Consider the following 21,828-nt stretch of genomic DNA (forward strand, 5'->3'; position numbering starts at 1 on the left):
CGCTCTAATGAGTAGCATTCCTTTTACATCACGAAACGAACCATCTTTAAACATAAATCAATGAACCGATAATTTAATTCTTTAATTCTTTGCAGAAGCCAGAGCCGAGATCTCAGGACCCACAGAGAAGTATTTGAAACCGGGGTCTACTCTGCGCCTGCAGTGCTCTGTGGTCCAAACCACTGAGGCACCAGCTTTTGTGTTTTGGTAAGTATATAAAACTCATTAATTTTATATGAGTAGTGCCGTGTGGTTCCCGGCACCAAAACAAAGAATAGGACCACTCCATCACTTTCCCATGGAAGTCATAAAAGGCGACTAAGAGATAGGCTTACAAACTTGGGATTCTTTTTTAGGCGATGGGCTAGCAACCTGTCACTATTTGAATCTCAATTCTATCATTTAGCCAAATAGCTGAACGTGGCCATTCAGTCTTTTCAAGACTGTTGGCTCTGTCTACCCCGCAAGGGATATAGACGTGACCATTATGTATGTATGTCATTTTATATATACCTACACAGAGTTATCTACGTAAATACCAACCTGACATCGTAGCATGACACGCGCGACGCCGTTTATATCGCGCGAGAGACTATCTACATACATACATACATATATTCACGTCTACATCCCATGCGGGGTAGACAGAGCCAACAGTCTTAAAAAGACTGATTGAAGAATTGAGATTCAAATAGTGACAGGTTGCTAGACCATCGCCTACAAGAGGAATCTCCCAAGTTTATAAGCATATCCCTTAGTCGCCTTTTGCGACATCCATGGGAATGAGAGGAAGTGGTTTTATTATAAGTACCGAATACCACATGGCACTCAAAGATGAACGAGAAATAAGTTGGATTTCAAAGTTAAAGCCTTAAGTAAAGTCCCTTTATATTCCAAATTCTAAAGCTGAAATGCATAAGGCACTAGTAGCTGCCCGCGACTTGTTCGCGCGGAAACCCTATCACAACGGTACATTTAATCCCACGGGAGCTCCGGGATAAAATGTAGCCTATGTGTTTTTTTGGGTCTTCAACTATATACATACCAAATTTCATTGTAATCGGTTTAGTAGTATTTGAGTGAAAGAGTAACAAACATCCATACAATCGATACATAAACTTTCGAATTAATATTTAAGTGGGATAGGATTAGATAGTTGTTCCGTGTGGTTCCCGGCACCAATGAAAAAGAGAATAGGACCCCTCCTTTTCATTCCCACGGATGTCGTAAAAGGTGTCTAAGGGGTATGCTTATAAGCTTGGGATTATTCTTTTAGGCGATGGGCTATTTGAATCTCAATTCTATCATAAGCCAAACAGCTTGACCTGTCAGCCTTTCAATGTTGCTGGCTCTGTCTACCCCGCAAAGAATATAGACGTGATTAGCTGGATGAATGGATTAAATAGTTAGTCGTTGTTAACTGTTCCGTGGTCGAAATCAACAAACAATGTTGATTAGCTTTTTACTAATTGAACGAATTAAACCGAGCCGTTTGGCATCAGATTGCCAGTTGGCAGCCGTCAGATTTGTTTGAGAGTTGCTGGAGTTCTCGTGAAGTGGCCTAATTGTCACGTTCCGTTTTTTGCGGAGTGGATAAAGTGAGTTTTTTTGGTCAATAGCCTCTCTAGTGTATATACATAAAATCAGGCCACTTTCTCGAAAGGTTAGGCTGAGACTACATCTTTCCACTTGCCACGATCTCTGCATACTTCCTTCGCTTCATCCACATTCATAACTCTCTTCATGCAAGCTCTGCGGTTTCAGGTACTCGTGACCTGACCCTTTACCAGGATGTCCTTAACTTGATCAAGATACGTTCGTCTAGGTTTTCCCACTGAGACTTTACCCTCCACACTCTCCTTGTATATCTGCTTAGTAAACCTGCTTTCATTCATCCTCTCCACATGACCAAACCATCTTAACATACCCTTTTCTGTGGTGTAGGTTTAAAGAAATGTCTTTTGAGACACCTGTTCGCGAAGAAATGGAATTATCTTATTAACATACATGTGCCGTGTGATTTCCGGCACGAATACAAAAAAGAATAGGACCACTTCATCTCTTTCCCATGGATGTCGTAAAAGGCGACTAATGGATAAGCTTATTAACTTAAGATTCTTTTTTATGCAATGGGCTTGCAACCTGTCCCCATTTGAATCTTGATTCTATCTTTAAGCCAAATAGCTGAACTTGGCCATTCAGTCTTTTTAAGACTGTTGGCTCTGTCTACCCCGCAAGAGTTATAAAATAAATAAATAAATATATACGGGACAAATTACACAGATTGAGTTAGCCTCGAAGTAAGTTCGAGACTTGTGTTACGAGATACTAACTCAACGATACTATATTTTATAATAAATACTTAGATAGATAAACATCCAAGACACAGACCAATCAGAGAAAGTTCGTTTCTCATCATGCTCTGACCGGGTTCGAACCCGGGACCTCCGGTGTCACAGACAAGCGTATTACCGCTGCGCCACAGAGGCCGTCAAGAGTACAGGTATAGACGTGACCATGTATATGTATGTATGATAATGAGACCTAACGAGATTTTTGAAACTATCAACATAGTCTGGGCTTTCCTGATATCGATAGGGAGAGCATTCCATAGACGGACAGCTTGCCAACTGGAACTTACGAAGATGATGTTCAACATGTTGACGGCTTCTGAGGCGCAGCGGTAGGACGCTTGTCTGTGACACCGGAGGTCCCGGGTTCGAATCCCGGCCAGGGCATGACGAGAAACCAACTTTTTCTGATTGGCCTGGGTCTTGGATGTTTATCTATATAAGTATTTATTATAAAATATAGTATCGTTGAGTTAGTATCTCGTAACACAAGTCTCGAACTTACTTAGAGGCTAACTCAATCTGTGTAATTTGTCCCATATATATTTATATTTATTTATTGATTTTACTATAGTAATCTTTGTCACAGGTACCACAACAGCAGAATGATCAACTATGATTACGAGTTTGGTATCAACGTGACCACTGACCCCGCTCAGAGGCTCTCTGACCTCCTTATCCCGGCGGCGAGCGTCACCCACGCTGGTAATTACACCTGCGTTCCTAACAACGCCGTGCCGGCTAGCATTTACGTCCATATTTTTAACGGTGAGTACATGGGCATTACAAATCTATACTTATATTATAAAGCTGAAGAGTTTGTTTGTTTGTTTGAACACGCTAATCTCAGGAACTACTGTTTCTATTTAATCTTTATGCGTTGGATAGACCATTTATCGAGGAAGGCTTTAGACTATATAACATCACGATGCAACTATAAGGAGTAAAGAAATAATGGGAAATGTGAAAAAAAATGGGGAAAATTATTCATCCTTAAGGGCTTCAATGATGATTAAAATAACTATTCCGCGCGGACGAAGTCGCGGGCACAGCTTAGTTAGTTATATACATACAAAAAGCTGGACATGACTATACGTATTTATGTAAAGAATCACATAGATACGTTTGCCTTTAGCAGGTCCCGTGTTAATAATATTAATAGTGTCTTGGGAATCCAGAATCAATTCCCACAAAAAAGAGGTTTGATAAAGCTATCATAAACCGAGATTGTCAAAGCAATTGACGGATTATCACGCTTAAAATCAAATTAACAAAGTACCTACAAACGAATCGAAATTAACCAAAAGAGATCAAAATACTGTTTTATTTTTTTTAAAACGATTGCCGCGGGCGTCGATCGTAAACTGCTTATAGAGCTTCCAAATCGGAATCCATCGGAATGCTTATTGTGTGAATATTTCCAATATGGCGGCACAATGCACTGGCCGGATCAATTTCTCAAAGGGTTTTAACAATAGCATTAAAAAAATAGGCAATACTCAAGCCCATTGTGAATTTTGTAACTGGCCGGCGTTAAATTTTAATCATATTCAAATAAAGAACGCCTGTAACGGAAATGTTTACATGAAATGTGGGTAGTACCTAATAAAATGCGGTTGCTTTTTTTTTAAATTGCGAAAATAGGCAATACTCAAGCCCATTGTGAATTTTGTAACAGCCGGCGTTAAATTTTAATCATATTCAAATAAAGAACGCCTGTAACGGAAATGTTTACATGAAATGTGGGTAGTATTAAAATGCGGTTGCTTTTTTTTTAAATTGCGAACATTATTTTAAATTTTAATGCGTTCACTTTTGATATCGATACTCGGATTTTTTATTTCGTATAAGTAACTGCATTCCGCCATTTTATCTATACTAATATTATAAAGCTGAAGAGTTTGTTTGTTTGAATGCGCTAATCTAGGAACTACTGGTTCGAAATGAAAAATCTCATTTATGAGTTCGAAGTTTAAAAGGCGTATAGAATCTTCTCGTTCTATCTATGAGGTTAACAGGCAGGATAGGCAGAAACCTTGAATTTTTTGTTTGTTTTGTAACATCTTTATTGCTCAGAAATTTGTACAGTTATGAGAAATAGTAGTACATTAGTTAAAAGTATAAATAAATAGCTTAGCACAACGCCGAACTTATCCTATGAAGCGATAAATTCCTGTCAACCGATTTTGATACGCTTTTCCAACATAATATATTCTTCATATGGACAGGAGCCCGGGGTGCGCCTTTACGACCATGACCCTGGATTGGGCGAGTCAGGTTTTTACACGAAACGACTTCTTACGGGATAGCTCATATTGTATCATGGTTACACCGACACATTCAGTTACCTGAATGTGTAGGTTACCTCACAACTTTTCCAGGTTAGCACTCAAACTAATGTGCATGACCGGGATTTGAACCTATGCCCCGCACGCATTACGTGCGTATTTTAGCCGGGCATCTTAACCGTAAGACATCCGACGCTCCAACATATTCTCTCTTGTTCCAGGTGAAAATCCAGCGGCAATGCAATCATCATCTCCAACTTTTATTCCGCACCTTAATTTCCACTTATTATTACCACTCACCACACTCCATTTCGTCTCGCGGTGACAATCATTGTTACACTTACCCTAGTTAAATGTTTGTAAACTAAACTGTACTCTATAATGTAAACATAGAGTCCATTTTCGCTTGAAGTGAGCAGGGTGTGCGTACCAAATTTGGCACTTATGTATGTAATCGGCAGAACGACCCACGCCCAAAGACTTAACTACCTAATGGCTTCATTTATATGAAATGCTTGCCCTTTGAAGGTCGCGTATTATCTCTCTCTTGCCCATCTATAAATTAACAATACACTTTGTAAAACATAACTTGATAAGAAGTTGTCATTTGCCACAAACGTAGACCTCGCGATTATTTTGAGCGCCATCTATTAAGAAACTTCTGTAACTACAGTTTTAACATCAAAAAGCTCAAAGCTGAAGAGTTTGTTTGATTGTTTGAACGCGCTAATCTCAGGAACTACTGGTTCGAATTGAAAAATTATTTTTGCGTTGAATAGACCATTTATCGAGGAAGGCTTAAGGCTATATAACATCACGCTGCAACTTTTAGGAGCAAAGAAATAATGGAATATGTGAAAAATAACGGGGAAAATTATTCATCCATGAGGGTTTCAATGATGCCCAAAATAACTAAGTCGCGCAGCACAGCTTGTTCAAAATAAAGAAGATTTTTTTTTTCAGATTTTTTTATATAGCGTGTTTTTAAGTGTTTTCTCCTAGAGTTATGATGACATTCTAACTTTTCTAAGGGCCAGGATGCGCCATTTATCAGCACACAAATTACAGTAGGTTTTAACACGAAAAGGACGTCCTGGCGAAGAATCAGGTCAAGAGTACCCGAAACTGTCGAGCTTGCATGAAGAGAGTTATGAATGTGGACGAAGCGAAGGAAGTGTGCAGAGATCGTGGCAAGTGAAAAGATGTAGTCTCCGCCTACCCCTCCGGGAAAGAGGCGTGATTTTATGTAGGTACGACACCCGCCTGCCTCCGTAACCTTTGCAGGTGAACCTAGCTCATTATTGGATCTTGATAATATATTCAGTACTTATCGTTATAGTATTGAAATCAGAGTATTTTATTACAAACTCACTTGGAGCACTCGATGTGGGCCATTTTGTATTGTCAATTTATTAAGATGGTAATATTTGAATGCTCTTGACATTATATATGTATATGAGAACCCTTGATCGCTTCAAGAGAATGTGCTCGGAACATTTTCAAAAAATATTCATAGTTATTTGTATAGTAAACTTAAGATAATACTTTATGTTAATATACATAGACATTGTTGTAATATTATAAGCTAGTTAAGAGCTGTTTTCTGTTGAATGTAATATAATAAAATATATCATTTTTATATGAAAGTAACACCAATGTTTAGCCGACTTGTAATGAGAAGAATTGAAAATATAAAATTTTGTGTAATACAATTTTACATTTTGAAAACAATGTGTCTTTTGAAACGTTGTTGAATTTTCGTTTAGAATTATTCATTCGTATTAAAAATGTCCATGTTTGTACAGATAAATTGTATAAATATTATATTGTATAACTTTTTTTTTTCATTTTTATTCTGTTTCACGTAATTGTACGCGGAGAATCTTTTAAGCTTTGTTTCAGGTTAACTTATTCATACAAGGTCTATTCTTGTCTATTCTATCGTATGAAAATAAACGCGATTCGCTAAGTTTACTTTTTTGAATGACTTTAATTCTTTGGTGTTGCTTAGAGGTTCTAAATCTTTGTTACTGTCTAATGTGATCATTTTTAACTGAACCTCAAAAGGTAAATGCTAAAAATTAGTCTGATTAACTTATTTTGAAAAAGTGACAGAGTTTTAGAAATTAGTAATAAATGCAACCCTAACTATATACCTAGATTTCACAATTATTAATTGTTTAGTTTTTGATTTGTAATAGAATAATGAGATATAGGTCAAAATAAAAGGGACAAAAAATCCTAAAGCAGTCAGTAAATCTTAGATTACTTTTTGTAAGCGATTACAAAATGCCTCGCCATTTTTTCTTAAACAATTGTCAATATTAGATTTTTTTTAATGTAAACAATAATCAAAAATGGTTTAAGATGTGTAAATATCATTTTAAGTTGAGAGTTGACGAACTTGTAATCTATACTAATATTATAAAACTGAAGAGTTTGTTTGTTTGAACGCGTTAATCTCAGGAACTTCTGGTTCGAATTTAAATAATCTTTTTGCGTTGAATAGACCATTTATCGAGGAAGGCTTTAGGCTATATAACATCACGCTACAACAATAAGGAGCAAAGAAATAATGGAAAATGTGAAAAAAAAACGGGGAGTATTATTCATCCTTCTCAATTCTATATACGTAACTTATAGAATCGTTAACTCTCAAATTAATGTTGTTTGTGTGAACAATCTTATTAAGGCATTTGTTAATATTTGTAAATAAAATGTTAGACTATGTTAAGCACAACATATAAAATATATCTGTTCATTTACACCATAGTTTCATTTTAATCCCGAAAAATTAATTAAGGAAACATAATTATTTTAAGGTTTGTATTTTCTTCTTACATATGTATATACAAACATATGGTCACGTCATTATCCCTTGTAGGATAGACAGATCCAACAGTCTTGAAAAGAGTGATATGCCACGCACAGATTTATGGCTTGATGATAGAATCGAGATTCAAATAGTGATAGGTTGCTAGCCCATCTCCTAAAAAAAAACCCAAGTTTGTCAGCCTATTCCTTAGTCGCCTTTTACGACATTCATGGGAAAGAGATGGAGCGGTCCTATTCTTTTTTGTACTGGTGCCGGGAACCACAAGGCACTTCTTCTTCTTAAACCATTTTCAAACATCTTGGTGTCCTTCACTTCATTCCTTTACGCCTTGTAGTCACGTCTATATCCCTTGCGATGTGAACAAAGCCAACAAGTCTCACAAAGACTGAAAAGCCACTTTCGGCTCTTTTCCGGAATGAAATCGCAAGTTAAAACGCCTATTCCTTGTTCGCCTTTTACGACATCCATGGGATAGATATGGGATGCATGAGCTGTTTTGGGACGTCAAAATGATTTAGTTTAGTTGAAAGTTTATAATACCTTTCGTATTGCAAGCGATAAAGACAGAGCGGAGTAGACAGAGCCAACAGTCTTGAAAAGACTTATAGGTCACGTTCAGCTGTTTAGCTTAATGATAGAATTAAGATGACCATGATCTCGTATTGGATAAGTCAGGTTTTAACTCAAAGCGATTGTAGTCTGACCACCAAAGCCTTAACAGGGGAACTAAACCCATATTGGATCACGGCTAGATTACTAATACATACATACATAAAATCAAGCCTCTTCCCCGGAGGGTTAGGCACAGACTACATCTTTCCACTTGCCACGATCTCTGCATACTTCCATCACTTCATCCACATTCATAACTCTCTTCATGCAAGCTCGGCGGTTTCGGGTACTCTTGACCTGACCCTTTGCCAGCACGTCCTTAATTTGATCAAGATACGTTCGTCTAGGTCTTCCCACTTCGACCTTTTCCTCCACACTCTCCTTGTATATCTGCTCAGTCATCCTGCTTTCATTCATCCTCTCCACATGACCAAACCATTATTATTATACCATTACTGTACCATAGATTACTAAATAGAATATTATTATGCGATACTATATTATTTAATATAATCTGGGCAGCCAAAACGTGACGAGGTTGCTAAACTATGAACCAACTAATCAATAATTCTCATCGAAATATATCTAAATAAGTGCCGTGTGGTTTCCGGCACTAATACAATAAAGAATAGGACCACTCCATCTCTTTCCCATGGATGTCGTAAAAGGCGACTAAGGGATAGGCTTACAAACTTGGGATTCTTTTTTAGGCAATGGGCTAGCAACCTGTCACTAGTTGAATCTCAATTCTATCGTTAAGCCAAACAGCTGAACGTGGCCATTCAGTCTTTTCTAGACTGTTGGCTCTTTCTACCGCGTAAGGGATAAGGACGTGATCATATGTATGTATGTATGTATTATGAGAGACGGGAATTTCCAATTGGCTTTCATCACGACCATCTGTCGGTTTATTTATTCTTATGAATAATGATGAGACGGCATTGTATTGCATATCTGTGTGTTTTGTCAGGCGTGGGGCGTATTTTGTGGAAGAAATTGATCAAGCCGAATTCGTTTTCACGAAGAGGATATTTTTTTTTAACGCAATTTTGTACTGTGTAATATCATGCACTCTAGAGCAGGAGCACTCCCTGTCTTTCCCATGGATGTCGTAAAAGGCGACTAAGGGATAGGCTGTATAAACTTCGGATTCTTCTTTGAGGCGATGGGCTAGCAACCTGTCACTATTTGAAATTGAATCTCAATTCTATTATTAAGCCAAATAGCTAAACGTGGCCATTCAGTCTTTTCAAGATTGATGGCTCTGTCTACCCCGCAAGGGATATAGACGTGACGATATGTATGTATGTATGTTATTCAGGACACTTAAAACGGATGACACTAAAAATGTCAAAGTCGCTCTTAACAATAATTAATTCATAAGGGGATTTACTAAAATAGCTTAGGTCACAAGAGTTCAAATTTTCCGATACGCTGATTGGACGTGGGTCAAATGGATTCTATATTTGTGTATAACATATTGTCAATGTGCCTCGCGGTTCCCATCACTAATATAAAAAAGACTGAATGGCCATCTTCAGCTATTTGGCTTAATGATAGAATTGAGATTCAAATAGTGACAGGTTACTAGCCTATAGCAACTTGCGAATTATGTAAAGAAAAATACGATTTACAAAATAAACATATATTGGATGCTATTTATACTATACACTAAATATAATCGATGGAAAAAATGTGAAATGTAACAAAAAACTATCGAACAAAAACGCAACGAAATTCATAGAAGACTCCGCCATTTCAAATTGCCGGGCGCTAGGTATTCTATTAAGAGACAGGACCGTATTATATACAAATAATAAAAAACTTTAAATATTAATTATAAAACAAATTTAAGACTTAACCAAATACCCGCTACAAGCCTAAAAAAAATCCCAAGTTTGTAAGCCTATCCCTTAGTCGCCTTTTACGACATCCATGGGAAAGATATGGAGTGGTCCTATTCTTTTTTGTATTGGTGCCGGGAACCACACGGCACTTGACGAATCAAGTAGGTACTTATATTATCATAACTAATATTATAAATGTGAAAGTAAGTTTATTTGTTTGTTTGTGGTCTTTTCACGCGTTATCTTCTTAACCAATCTTCTTGAAATCTTGCTTAAGGATGTGATTAGGGTACTTTTTATCCCGGTAAAAATTGTGGTACCCGTGGGATTTGTGAAAAATCTGTATTTTTTTTGCAGGTGACGTTAAAAACTATGCATTTTTTAGGTTTCGGTGCTGGGATCCACAACGCTGTTAGTTCAATCTGTGTGATTTGTCCCGTATATATATATAATTATAATTCACAGATACGCAATAGCCTTGTTAAATTTAATTACTGTTTGCATTAATAATGTATGATGAACTTCGATATAATTACTTCGGAGGTAAATTAATTAATGATCCGAAAGTAATATTTGAGTCATTGAAGTTTAATTTAATTGGCGGTTGGGAACAAAGCTGATTGTGTTGGTTTTAGTTGTGACACAGAGTAGATATAATATGGAGACCAAGGTCTTATTACAACAAATTAAAAGTAAAAAACCCTTTTCAAAAACACAAACGAGCAGCGTTTATTTAAATGTACAAAAAGATTAAAAAAAATATCAATCAAATAATTTCTTATTTAGTTTTGCAATAGGCGCCAAAAAAAGGTTAATAAATCTCACATTCCCTTTATGACGATAAACTTCACTGTCTTTCAACATACATAGATATATATACTCTACTATAACATCACAAAGCTTGGTCTCCATAGACATTACCTACTGTATAATGCTAGTGTCGACAAAATTGTTTGATTGGTAACTTCGTTGATAATTTATTAGTTCATTCTCTTGTTTGTTTATACTTGCCGTGCGGTTCTTGGCACTTTGGAATAGGACCACTTCATATCTTTCTCATGGATGTTGTAAAAACCGACTAAGGGATAAGCCGATAAGCCTAGAGAATAACAAATTCTCATTGTATGCGATGGGCTAGAAACATGTCACTAGTTAAGTCTCAATTCCATCATTAAGCCGTACAACTTAATGTTACCTATCAGTCTTATCAAGACTGTTGGCACTGTCTACCCCATAGGGGATAATAATGTTTTTATGGATATCCATAATCGTCCAAAACAAAATGCTTTCACAAAAACAAAAAGGCTAAGTGACGGTCATGGCCAAAGCTTTTAATTTTGTGAAATTCTCATTTAAAATAATTGCTGCCGGAAACGGTTAATACTTTTTACTGCAAACTTCCTTTTTTCGGGTACAAATAAACCGTCTGTAATAAATAAATACTTATATATACGGGACAAATTACACAGACTGAGTTGGCATCGAAGTGAGTTCGAGACTTGTGTCACGAGATAATAACCCAAAAATACTATATCTATATTAATATTATAAAGTGAAGAGTTTGTTTGTTTGAACTCGCTAATCTCAGGAACTACTGGTTCGAATTGAAAAATTCTTTATGCGTTGAATAGACCATTTATCGAGGTAGGCTTTAGGCTATATTAGATCACGCTGCAACTATAAGAAGTGAAGAAATAATGGAAAATGTAAAAAACGGGGAAAATCACCCTTAAGGGCTTCAATGATGCCCAAAATAACTAGTTTTATAATAAATACTTACTTATATACTTAGATGAATATCCTATACCCAGGCCAATCAGAGAAAGTTTGTTTCTCATCATGCCGTGGCCTGGGATTCGAACCCGGGACCACCGGTGTCAAGACTTGAAAATACATTGAAAAGTTTTGGCGTAAAACAGTTACAAACATTCTTTCATTATGCATCTTTAATATGAGTAAAATTAGTTGAAGCTTATACTAAAACCTCAACATAATTAAAGCTAATCTCCGTTTTACAAACACGAAACAATACCGCAAAATAATTGTGAAAAATAAATGAGAACAGCCGTGTAAAATGTAAGAAATAGTGGAAATTATTCTTTTATGAACTTCCTTTTTGTTCCCGTGTCACGGATGGAAGTTTTAGACCAAGGAGAAAAGGAGATATAACGGTAAAAGTGTAATTTATATTTTGTGGTGAGTACCTAGTGACATTCGATTCCAAATTCAAATCTTCTAAAGTATTATCGTAACTATCAATCTATAAATCTATCCATAATTTTTAATAGGCATAAATGTGAAAGTGCTTATCCGTCTTCACGTCAATGCCACTTGACCGATTTCCATGAAAATTTACTTAATATATAAGTACTTAAGTAGAGCATAGAGCAATTTTCACGTGGGAGGTACCGTGTGGTTTCCGGCATTTTAGAATAGAACGACTCCATATCTTTCCCATGGATGTCGTAAAAGGCAACTAAGAGATTTGAATCCCAATTCCACTATTAAGCCATACAGCTGAACGTGGCCTTTCAGTCTTTATAAGACTGTTGGCTCTGTCTACCCTGCAAGGGATATTGGCATGACTATACAATATACATATATGTATGTATATTTACAAAAAAAAATGATTTTTAATTAGTCATATCTCCTCCAATCCATGATCTGAGTGTTTGAATCTCGCTGCATCCGGACGAAGACCATTATTTGTGTGCAATGAACTAAAATGCTATTTAACTGTCTCATTTTTAACATCATAGTCGCTATTATACTTGCCGTCTTGTTAATGTGCCGTGTGGTTCTCGGCATTATAGAATAGGACCACTCTATTTTCCATAATAATGGAAAAGAAATGAAGCGGCGGGAACCACTCGACGTAATACGAAATGTTACAATATTTGTTGAACTTTATGTAAAATTAGTCTTCGTTGGGAATTACAAGGAAAAATAAGCCACAGGTAATAAAAAACTGGCTGATAACATCAAAGTTTAATATATTTTAATATATAAGGATTTAGCTTTTTAAATTTGGTTTATATGTTCCTTATTTAAATGGCCTAAATATGCATTAAGTGATGGGATTCATTTAAAAAAAAATTTTTTTTTTCATCATACATTTTGACGTGTACCCGGGCCATCCGGAACAATTTTAAAAATATATTTGCACTGCATTCGTTTATTGTAACCGAATATACATACATACAGTCACATCTATACCTATCCCTTGCGGGATAGACAGAGCCAACAGTCTTAAAAAGGCTGATAGACCACGTTCAGCTTTTTGGCTTGATGATAGAATTGTGATTCAAATAGTAACAGGTTCCAGGAGGAATCCAAAGTTTGTAAGCCTATCCCAACTACTTTTTTTGAAACCAACAAACTAATAAGTTTGAAGGATATTATTTCAGTTTGTCGGTACGGTCTTATTCTAAACTGTGTACCATGCGGTACCAAATTATTAATAGGATCTTAAACGGTACTAGCACGTACCTACGTGACGAAGCCATTACTCAGTTTTACAGCGTATCCCGCAGGAGAAACTAGAACTAACTACTACAGCGTGGCAGTTTGATAACTTCAAATTGATTATTGATTTTAATCGATTCCTCGCGCGTCTGTTTCAGAAGTTGGATTCGTAAGATCTCGTTTCGCGTGGTGGGTATCAAATGTGTGATGTGTCCATAATATACATACATAAAATCACGCCTCTTTCCCGGAGGGGTAGGCAGAGACTACCTCTTTCCACTTGCCACGATCTCTGCATACTTCTTTCGCTCCATCCACATTCATAACTCTCTTCATACAAGCTCGGCGGTTTCGGGTACTTTTGACCTGACCCTTTACCAGGACGTCCTTAATTTGATCAAGACACGTTCGTCTAGGTCTTCCCACTCCGACCTTTCTATGTGTCCATAAATTATAAGGATTACTCTTTTATTATATACCTGGCAATATAAAAAAAATTCTTCCTTTTTACCTCTTCCATGTAAGAATACGTCTATCCATAATATTTGTTTTATTGCCGTGTGATTCCCGGCACCAATAAAAAATAAATAGGACTACACCTTCTCTTTCCCATGGTTGTCGTAAAAGGCGACTAAGGAATATGCTTACCAACTTTGGATTCTTCTTTTGGGCGATGGGCTTGCAACCTGTCACTATTTGAATCTAAATTCTATCTTAAAGCCAAATAGCTGAACGTGGTTTATCAGTATTTTCAAGACTGTTGGCTCTGTTTACCCCGCAAGGTATATAGACGTGGTTATATGTATGTGTGTAGTTCTATCGCAAATTGCCGAAACCACAAGGCACGCGGTATAAAACATTGGCCACAAATTTACGCGCAGCAAAGCCACGTGCAACACATTGTATTCCAAACGTTTTCATTTCTACACTCAAAGTTAACCCTTCAATGGCCGTCGGTGTTCACGCTTTCTGTCCCGTATTTACTCTTTTATGCCCCACTTTTAACCCTTTTCCAGACGAGTGGACGTGTACAGTACTTACAAGTATCAACCGACCAGAACATTTAAGAGTTCTGTTCGTATTAATATAAGGGTTATAAATAAATGTTCCATACGTACATACATATAGTCACGTCTATATCCCTTGCGGGGTGGACAGGGCCAACAGTCATGAAGAGACGGACAGGCCACGTTCAGCTGTTTGGCTTTATGATAGAATTGAGATTCAAATAGTGACAGGTTGCTAGCCCATCGCCTAAAATAAGAATCCCAAGTTTAAAAGCCTATCCCTTACTCCCCTCTAACGATATCCACGGGAAATGAGATGGAGTGTTCCTATTCTTCTTTATATTGGTGCAAGGAACCACACGGCAAAAATGTTCCAACACTTACAATGTCCCATAGTAAGCAATGTGGCGTGGGTTTTATGGAATTCTTAATTAAATTGTACCGTACAGGCTGTTTCGGGTACTTTTGACCTGATCTAAATGTGCTTATTCACTATCAAAGATAGGATGGATGAACATAAATTTAAAACAACACTATTTGATAGATAGAAAGATAGGTAAAACTCTTTATTTCACCATAAGAGTAAAACATACAAAACAGCACAAAATATTTGAATCTTAATTCCATCATTAAGCCATTCAGCTGAACGTGGCATTTCAGTTTTTGCGAAACTGTTGACTCTGTCTACCCCGTAAGCGATGTAAAAACGTTAGTATGTATTATTATCCGATCCTTAAAAAAGGTATAAGGTCCCAAACACGGAATTACTAATGTACTTACGAGTACCTACCTGTTCAACTTTAGGTACCTTGTTAACCGACTATAAAAGGGAGGTTATATTTTGTGTGTGTGGTGCCGTGTGGTTCCCGGCACCAGTGCAAAAAAGAATAGAACGTAGATGTCGTAAAAGGCGACTAAGGGATAGGCTTACAAACTTGGGATTCTTTTTTAGGCGATGGGCTAGCAACCTGTCAATATTTGAATCTCAATTCTATCATTAAGCCATACAGCTGAACGTGGCCTTCAGTTTTTGCGAGACTGTTGACTCTGTCTACCCCGTAAGGGATGTAAAAACGTTAGTGCGTATTAATACCCGATCCTAAAAAAAAGGTAAAAGGTCCCAAACACGGAATTACTAATGTACTTACCTGTTCAACTTTATCTTGTTAACCGACTATAAAAGGGAGGTTATATTTTTAGAACGCGTCGACTAAGTTTACTAATGTTACAAGTTACGAAGGTCTGATAGAAGTAGGCAGGCGGGTCCCGTGGGGCTCGTTCTAGCAATTGGGGTCTAAGTGGTGAGCTCTAAGCGTTATTATAATGTAGGTACACTTACTTGTAAGTAAATTGTCACTGGAGTATGTTTACATGGGTTTACAGTGATTCTGTAGATAAATATTGAGGATTTTGAATTAATTTTTAACTGAACACAATTTTTAATTACATATTATTAACGAATAGCTGGAATCCGCGTGGAATAGTTATTTCGGGCATTTCTGAAGCCCCCAAGGATGAATAATTAATTAAAACCTAACTAACAGTGAACAGCTTTCATTAAACTACACCAACATTATGAATTTTGCAGGGTGATCCAAATTTTTGAAGCATATTATTTAATTTTTATCAGTTACCCTTATAATACATACATACATACATATGATCACGTCTTTATCCCTTACGGGTTAGACAGAGCAAACAGTCTTTAAAGACTGATAGGCCACATTCAGCTGTTTGGCTTAATGATAGAATTGAGATTCAAATAGTGACGGTTTGCTAGCCCATCACCTAAAAGAAGAATCCCAAGTTTATAAGCCTATCCCTTAATCGCCTTTTACGACATCCATGGAAACGAGATGGAATGGTGCCGGGAACCACAATTTGAATCTCAATACCATAATGCCTTAACGTGGTCTTTTCTAAACTGTACGCTTTGCCTGCCCCGTTAGGGATATAGACGTGATTACATGTAAGTATGTTTTTTAGTAGACAAAAACAACAGCTTTATACTCGTCATGATACATTATTTCTCTTGAATCGTAAATATTTTAACATTTTATAAAACACATTGTAGGTAGGTACATTATATTATAGAAACTTCGTAAGGGCCGTTCCCTTAGACTTTCTAATGATTCCGATCACTCTGGAATGTTTTTACGAAATGGATGCACATGTCAATATAGGTATCACGTGAATGAAAGTACAAAATATAAATTGTACGTACAAAAAAAAATATATTTCTTTCTCATCTCGCTATTTTCATGTCAATCGCACCAAACCCCCAGCCCAGATGTTCGCCAAGAGGAAATTATTTAAGGAGATACCACCAAGATACATTTTTTGTGCCGGAAGTAACAATATGATAGCCCGAAAGTTGAAGGGTTAAATTGGCCTAGTGGCTCTCAAAGTGGGACCGACGCTAAGCTGGGATCGCTCATTTGAATTATACAATTGAAATTTGTAGATTTTTTATACTTTGAAACCGAAATGATATTGTGTATCTAGTGGGTTTAAAGTACTATTTTTAGGAACTTTAAAACGTAATCTATACTAATATTATGAAGCTGAAGAGTTTGTTTGTTTGTTTTTTTGAACGCGCTAATCTCTTTTTGCGTTGAATAGACCATTTAACGCTTTAGGCTATATAACATCACACTGCAACTATAAGGAGCGAAGAAATAATGGTGAATGTGAAAAAATCGGGGAAAATTATTTATCCTTGAGTGAGAGCTTCAATGATGCCCAAAATAACTATTCCACGCGGACGAAGTCGCGGGCACAGCTAGTTGATTATAATGAGAAAATGGCAGCTCGCCGCTGCTTCGCTCGTGGTACGTACATAGCTTTAAACAAAAGCAGACAATGTTAATCATCTTTAACGAAGAACAGATTTTCATTATGCAAAGCAGTCAGTTTTTTTTTTCATCATGAGCTGACCGGAGATCGAACTCTGGGACCTTTTGGTTCAGAGGCGAGATTCCGACAACTGCGCAAAACAAGCCGTCAATTTTCTTCCCGATCAAGGATAACCTTCCTCTCCTGGCATAAGCCCCGGTTACATCCTCACCTCTATAGAGAGGAACCCGGGGTATGCCTTTGACCATGGATCCTGGGTTCAGTGAGTCAGGTTTTTACACGAAACGACTCCCATCTGACCTCCGCATCTTTTTGCAGGGGAACCTAACATACATAACTTCGAAAATAGTCATTGGTACATGGTCGAGGTGGGATTTGAACCTGTGGCTTTTCTTCGAATCACGCAATAACCGGGCACTTTACCGATTCGACCACCGACGCCCTCAGATTATAACCGAATAAAGCCTAAGCTTAGTTGTTAAATATATAAATATATAGATAGATAAAACCCTTTATTGCACCATAAGAGTAAAACACAAAACAGCACAAAGCAGAATGATAAGATACAAAGGCGGACTTATCGCTAAAGCATTATCTTCTAAATTACCAGCAAATAAGAGCTTAAAAAAAGAATTTCAACGCAATTTACCGCCATTTACCGCACAAAAACTACGCAGTAGTGGCGACGAGCATTTAAATGAAAACTATTACATAACACTTCCCCTTCCCCCACATATTTACACGGCAAAACTAAAAGCCTTCGGTAGACATCGCATTTGAATTTGAGAGCAGACCGCGACCACAAAACTCGACCTAGTAATGTTAGGCACGAACATTGACCTATATAGAAATAGATAAAAAACGAAGCTGCTTTAAGATGGTTAAATATTTTGATTGCAAGAATACGTATATTTCTCAAATAATGCGAGGAATGTAGACACAGTCAACAGTTTTGACGACTGAAAGGCCACGTTCAGCTTTATGGCTTGATGATAGAATTGAGATTCAATACATACATGCATAAAATCACGCCTCTTTCCCGGAGGGGTAGACAGAGACTACATTTTTCTACTTGCCACGATTTCTGCATACTTCCTTCGCTTCATCCACATTCATAACTCTCTTCATGCAAGCTCGGCGGTTTCGTGTACTTTGGAGGATTGAATTGATTGATTGAGGATTTGTATACAAATTGCTAGCCCATTGCCTAAATGAAGAATCCTAAGTTTATTTGCCCTTCCCTTGTTTGACTTTTACAAACTCCACGTGAAGAGAAGCAGCTGACACACACTTTATATTTATCTTCGCTACGAGACCAACATGGAATTTGGTCGTCTTGTAAACATCTGTATACAAAATTTATTGTTTGTAAATATTTATGAAACCATACAAGTACTTAATTAAACTGTGAAAATGGTCAAGTGAATCATCATCATGATGACAAAAAACACTAAATTATATCATCTAATCAAGAAAAAAGTCAACTAATATTTTAAATGTGAAAGTAAGTTTATTTTTTATTGTCCTTCACGCGTTATCTATACTGAACTAATTTTTTTGAAATATTGCGTACAATATAATTAATAAGTCTGGAAATGGGCATAGATTACGCTTTATCCCAGCAACAACTAAAGATCCAGTGGAATTTGCGAGAAACCAGTATTCTTTTGTAGATGGCGCTAAATTCGCGCGGACGAAGACGCAGAAGAAGAAGAATAAGTTACTTGTAAATAAAATACATTTTTGAATGACTATCTTTGTTTTATTTAAAATTACGGTTAAATACATTGACTCTTTTCAGTCAAGAAGTATCAGTTTGCCTGTTGGCAGTAGCCTTTCTAAATTTTTCATCCCTGTGCGAGATTCAGATTTAATGACAGGTCACTAGCTCATCGCGTACAACTAGAATCCTTATTTTATTAGCTTAGCTTTATATAATTTTATCAAATATTTCTATGCTGAAAAACATCAGAAATTAAGATCTATATTAATACTAAATGATGGATTGCCTTTATTTGAATAATAATAAATTAAATCTTATATTGTCTATAGTCATAGTTGGTCTTTGGCATTGTAATCTATTTAGTAAATGTGATAACGGGACCATCATGATCCTGAGTAATTTTAGTACAAATTAATGTTGATTTACGAGGAAAAACTAGGAATGAACAACGTTTATTTGATGAATATAATCCAACTATAATTCAATAAATAAATTACATACAAACATACAATCACCCTTATGGGTATTCAAAGCCATCAGTCTTGAAACAACTGTAAGGCCACTTTCCGCTGTATGGCTTTATGATGAAATTGAAATTAAAATAGTGACAGATAGCTTGTCCACCATCTAAAACAAACCTAATATATGTTTATAGGCATTCATCAAAAAGATATAAATACCAGAATAGAAGACATTATATGTAAAAATATGTTATAAAACAATGGGTCATCCATACATATATTGATATTTTATGTATGTATGTTTATGTATTTATAATGTATTTTATGTTTTATGTATTTATATGCATTTTTTAGTAATGTAGTATGTTTCAGAATGCATGTGCACTTTATCGCACCACCAACTTAAAGTTTTTGTGTTTGGTCAGATGGTTGACTGGTAGATGCCAAACGGCATTAAGTCCGCCTTTTGTGCATTTTTTTTTTGTGCCATAAAGTTTTAAATAAATAAAGTTACTATATTTCAAAACAAATGAAGCCATATTAAATTATGAAGAATGTTTTTCAATGGAAATATCTAAATTATCTTCATTACACTACAATTTATGAGTAGTATCCTATGTTTTGTATCTTTCTGTTTTGTTAATGGGAATTTTTTTTTTTATCTTTAGTTCTAATGGAAATATCAGAAAAACTTTGGTTAATTCCAATTTACTAAATACATAGACAAGCATTTGAACACTATATCCATATGAAATTTTATCAGTCTCATTTAAATAGCATACATTTATAACAAAGTTTGTGTTAAGAATGATGTTACATAGACTAAAAATCTGCATCAAAATCAATCTAATGAAGATTTTATGGTTCTGCCGTTTGTGGATTCCCACAATTTACTCTTAAGATTTTTCCCTGAATTTCTCTCGGAATACCATGCACTACGGTCAAATGTTTCCTTACGGTTACTGTTCTAGCGTAAGTCACGTGACACTTATCGCAAGCATACATATATCTCCTTTCGTGGACGTTGTTCAAATGGGCGTCCAAATCATGTTTCATGAAAAATGTACGTGGACAATTTGGACATTGTACTGTCTTTTTGGTATGGTGTATCATGTGTTTTTTCCAAATCGCTTGCCTGCGGAATGTCAATCCGCATTTATCGCATGCAAAGGGACGCTCTCCGGTATGTTCCCGTTCATGTTCAGTTAATTTTATTTTGTTTGGTGCCTTGAATGAACAGTGTTGGCAAGGCAAGTACGGACCGGTCCCGTGGGCAACAATTGTATGAAAGTTCAAGCTTGCTTTGTTCGGGAAGCCTTTGCCACAGTGTTCACATATGAACGTAAAGCCAGTGTGTTGCTCCATGTGATGACTATATGTAACACGATTCGCGAGGACTTTCTTGCAAATTTCACATTCGTATTTGTCCTTCTTGACATTCTTGCGATTTCTTTTTGTGGCATTATATGTTGAGCTTCGTGAAGCACTAAGACTGCTTCTTAACAACTTTAATACAATTTCACTATTATTTGTAGGCATATTAGACTTATTACATTCTGAAGACAAAGTGTTGTCGAAAAAACTTTCATTTGAATCTTCATTTGTGTCATAGCTTTGCTTCGGCAATTCTAAATGCTGATTTGAAATTTTCTGAAAATCATCACTGGCAGAAAAGGCAAAATTTCCGGTTTGAGAATTCTGCATATTTTGAGCACATCGTTTGGTATTTGAGAAAATACTTGAATCTTTCCTTGTCTTGTTTACGTTTCTTCTTGACAATTTTAATAATGTCTTTTCACTATTTTCACACTTAAACTTGAAGTAAATAGCACATTTTAATAAAAATACACACTTCTGGCACATGCTTTTGGGTAAATTATCGTCTTTTTCAATAGAAATCTGGGCAAATCGCTTTACTGACTCGCCGTAACAGTTGACTTGGTTATTTTCAATAAGTGATACGAATGTCTCATTGCTCTCACTGCTCAGACACAATCTGCAAATATTTCCGAAGGTATTTCTTTGAAATTCCATATTGCACAAGAAAGAAATAAATATTTTGAAGATAAATTGTAACTCTTTCAGACAACAAACAAATAGTAAACAGCGACGGGCGGAAGCGGCCAGCGGCTTATCTTATTGTCAATGTCATTGTGACATTTTGTTTTTTTTTAAGTCAATTAAGCCAAGAATCTCAGCTTCGTGTCCAAGCTTTCGCTTTTATGTGTATATCCCTACTCGAGGTCTGTACATACATACATATGGTCACGTCTATATCCCTTGCGGGGTACAAGAGCCAACAGTCTTGAAAAGACTGAATGGCCACGTTCAGCTAACGATAGAATTGAGATTCAACTAGTGACAGGTTGCTAGCCCATCGCC

The 21,828-nt window shown here is 36.4% G+C and overlaps 2 protein-coding genes across 2 annotated transcripts in view; one reads left to right on the top strand and one right to left on the bottom strand.

The window, feature by feature from the left end:
• LOC106131928 (uncharacterized) overlaps positions 1-5,045 on the top strand; it is a 33,567-nt gene extending 28,522 nt beyond the window's left edge. The window contains exons 5-7 of the mRNA XM_013331209.2: positions 96-207; positions 2,941-3,119; positions 4,861-5,045. Coding sequence (XP_013186663.1) covers positions 96-207; positions 2,941-3,119; positions 4,861-4,964 — 395 coding nt within the window. The 3' untranslated portion in view covers positions 4,965-5,045. The remainder of the gene's footprint in view (positions 1-95; positions 208-2,940; positions 3,120-4,860) is intronic.
• A 13,978-nt stretch (positions 5,046-19,023) lies between these two features.
• LOC106131976 (zinc finger protein 33B-like) lies at positions 19,024-21,549 on the bottom strand. Its single transcript, XM_013331258.2, has one exon. It carries the CDS (start codon positions 21,478-21,480, stop codon positions 20,305-20,307), a length of 1,176 nt encoding a protein of 391 aa, XP_013186712.1. The 5' UTR covers positions 21,481-21,549; the 3' UTR covers positions 19,024-20,304.
• Positions 21,550-21,828: the final 279 nt, after the last annotated feature.

This window comes from Amyelois transitella, chromosome 26 (genome assembly GCF_032362555.1).
Source record: "Amyelois transitella isolate CPQ chromosome 26, ilAmyTran1.1, whole genome shotgun sequence".
In the NCBI taxonomy this organism is placed as follows: Eukaryota; Metazoa; Arthropoda; class Insecta; order Lepidoptera; family Pyralidae; genus Amyelois; species Amyelois transitella.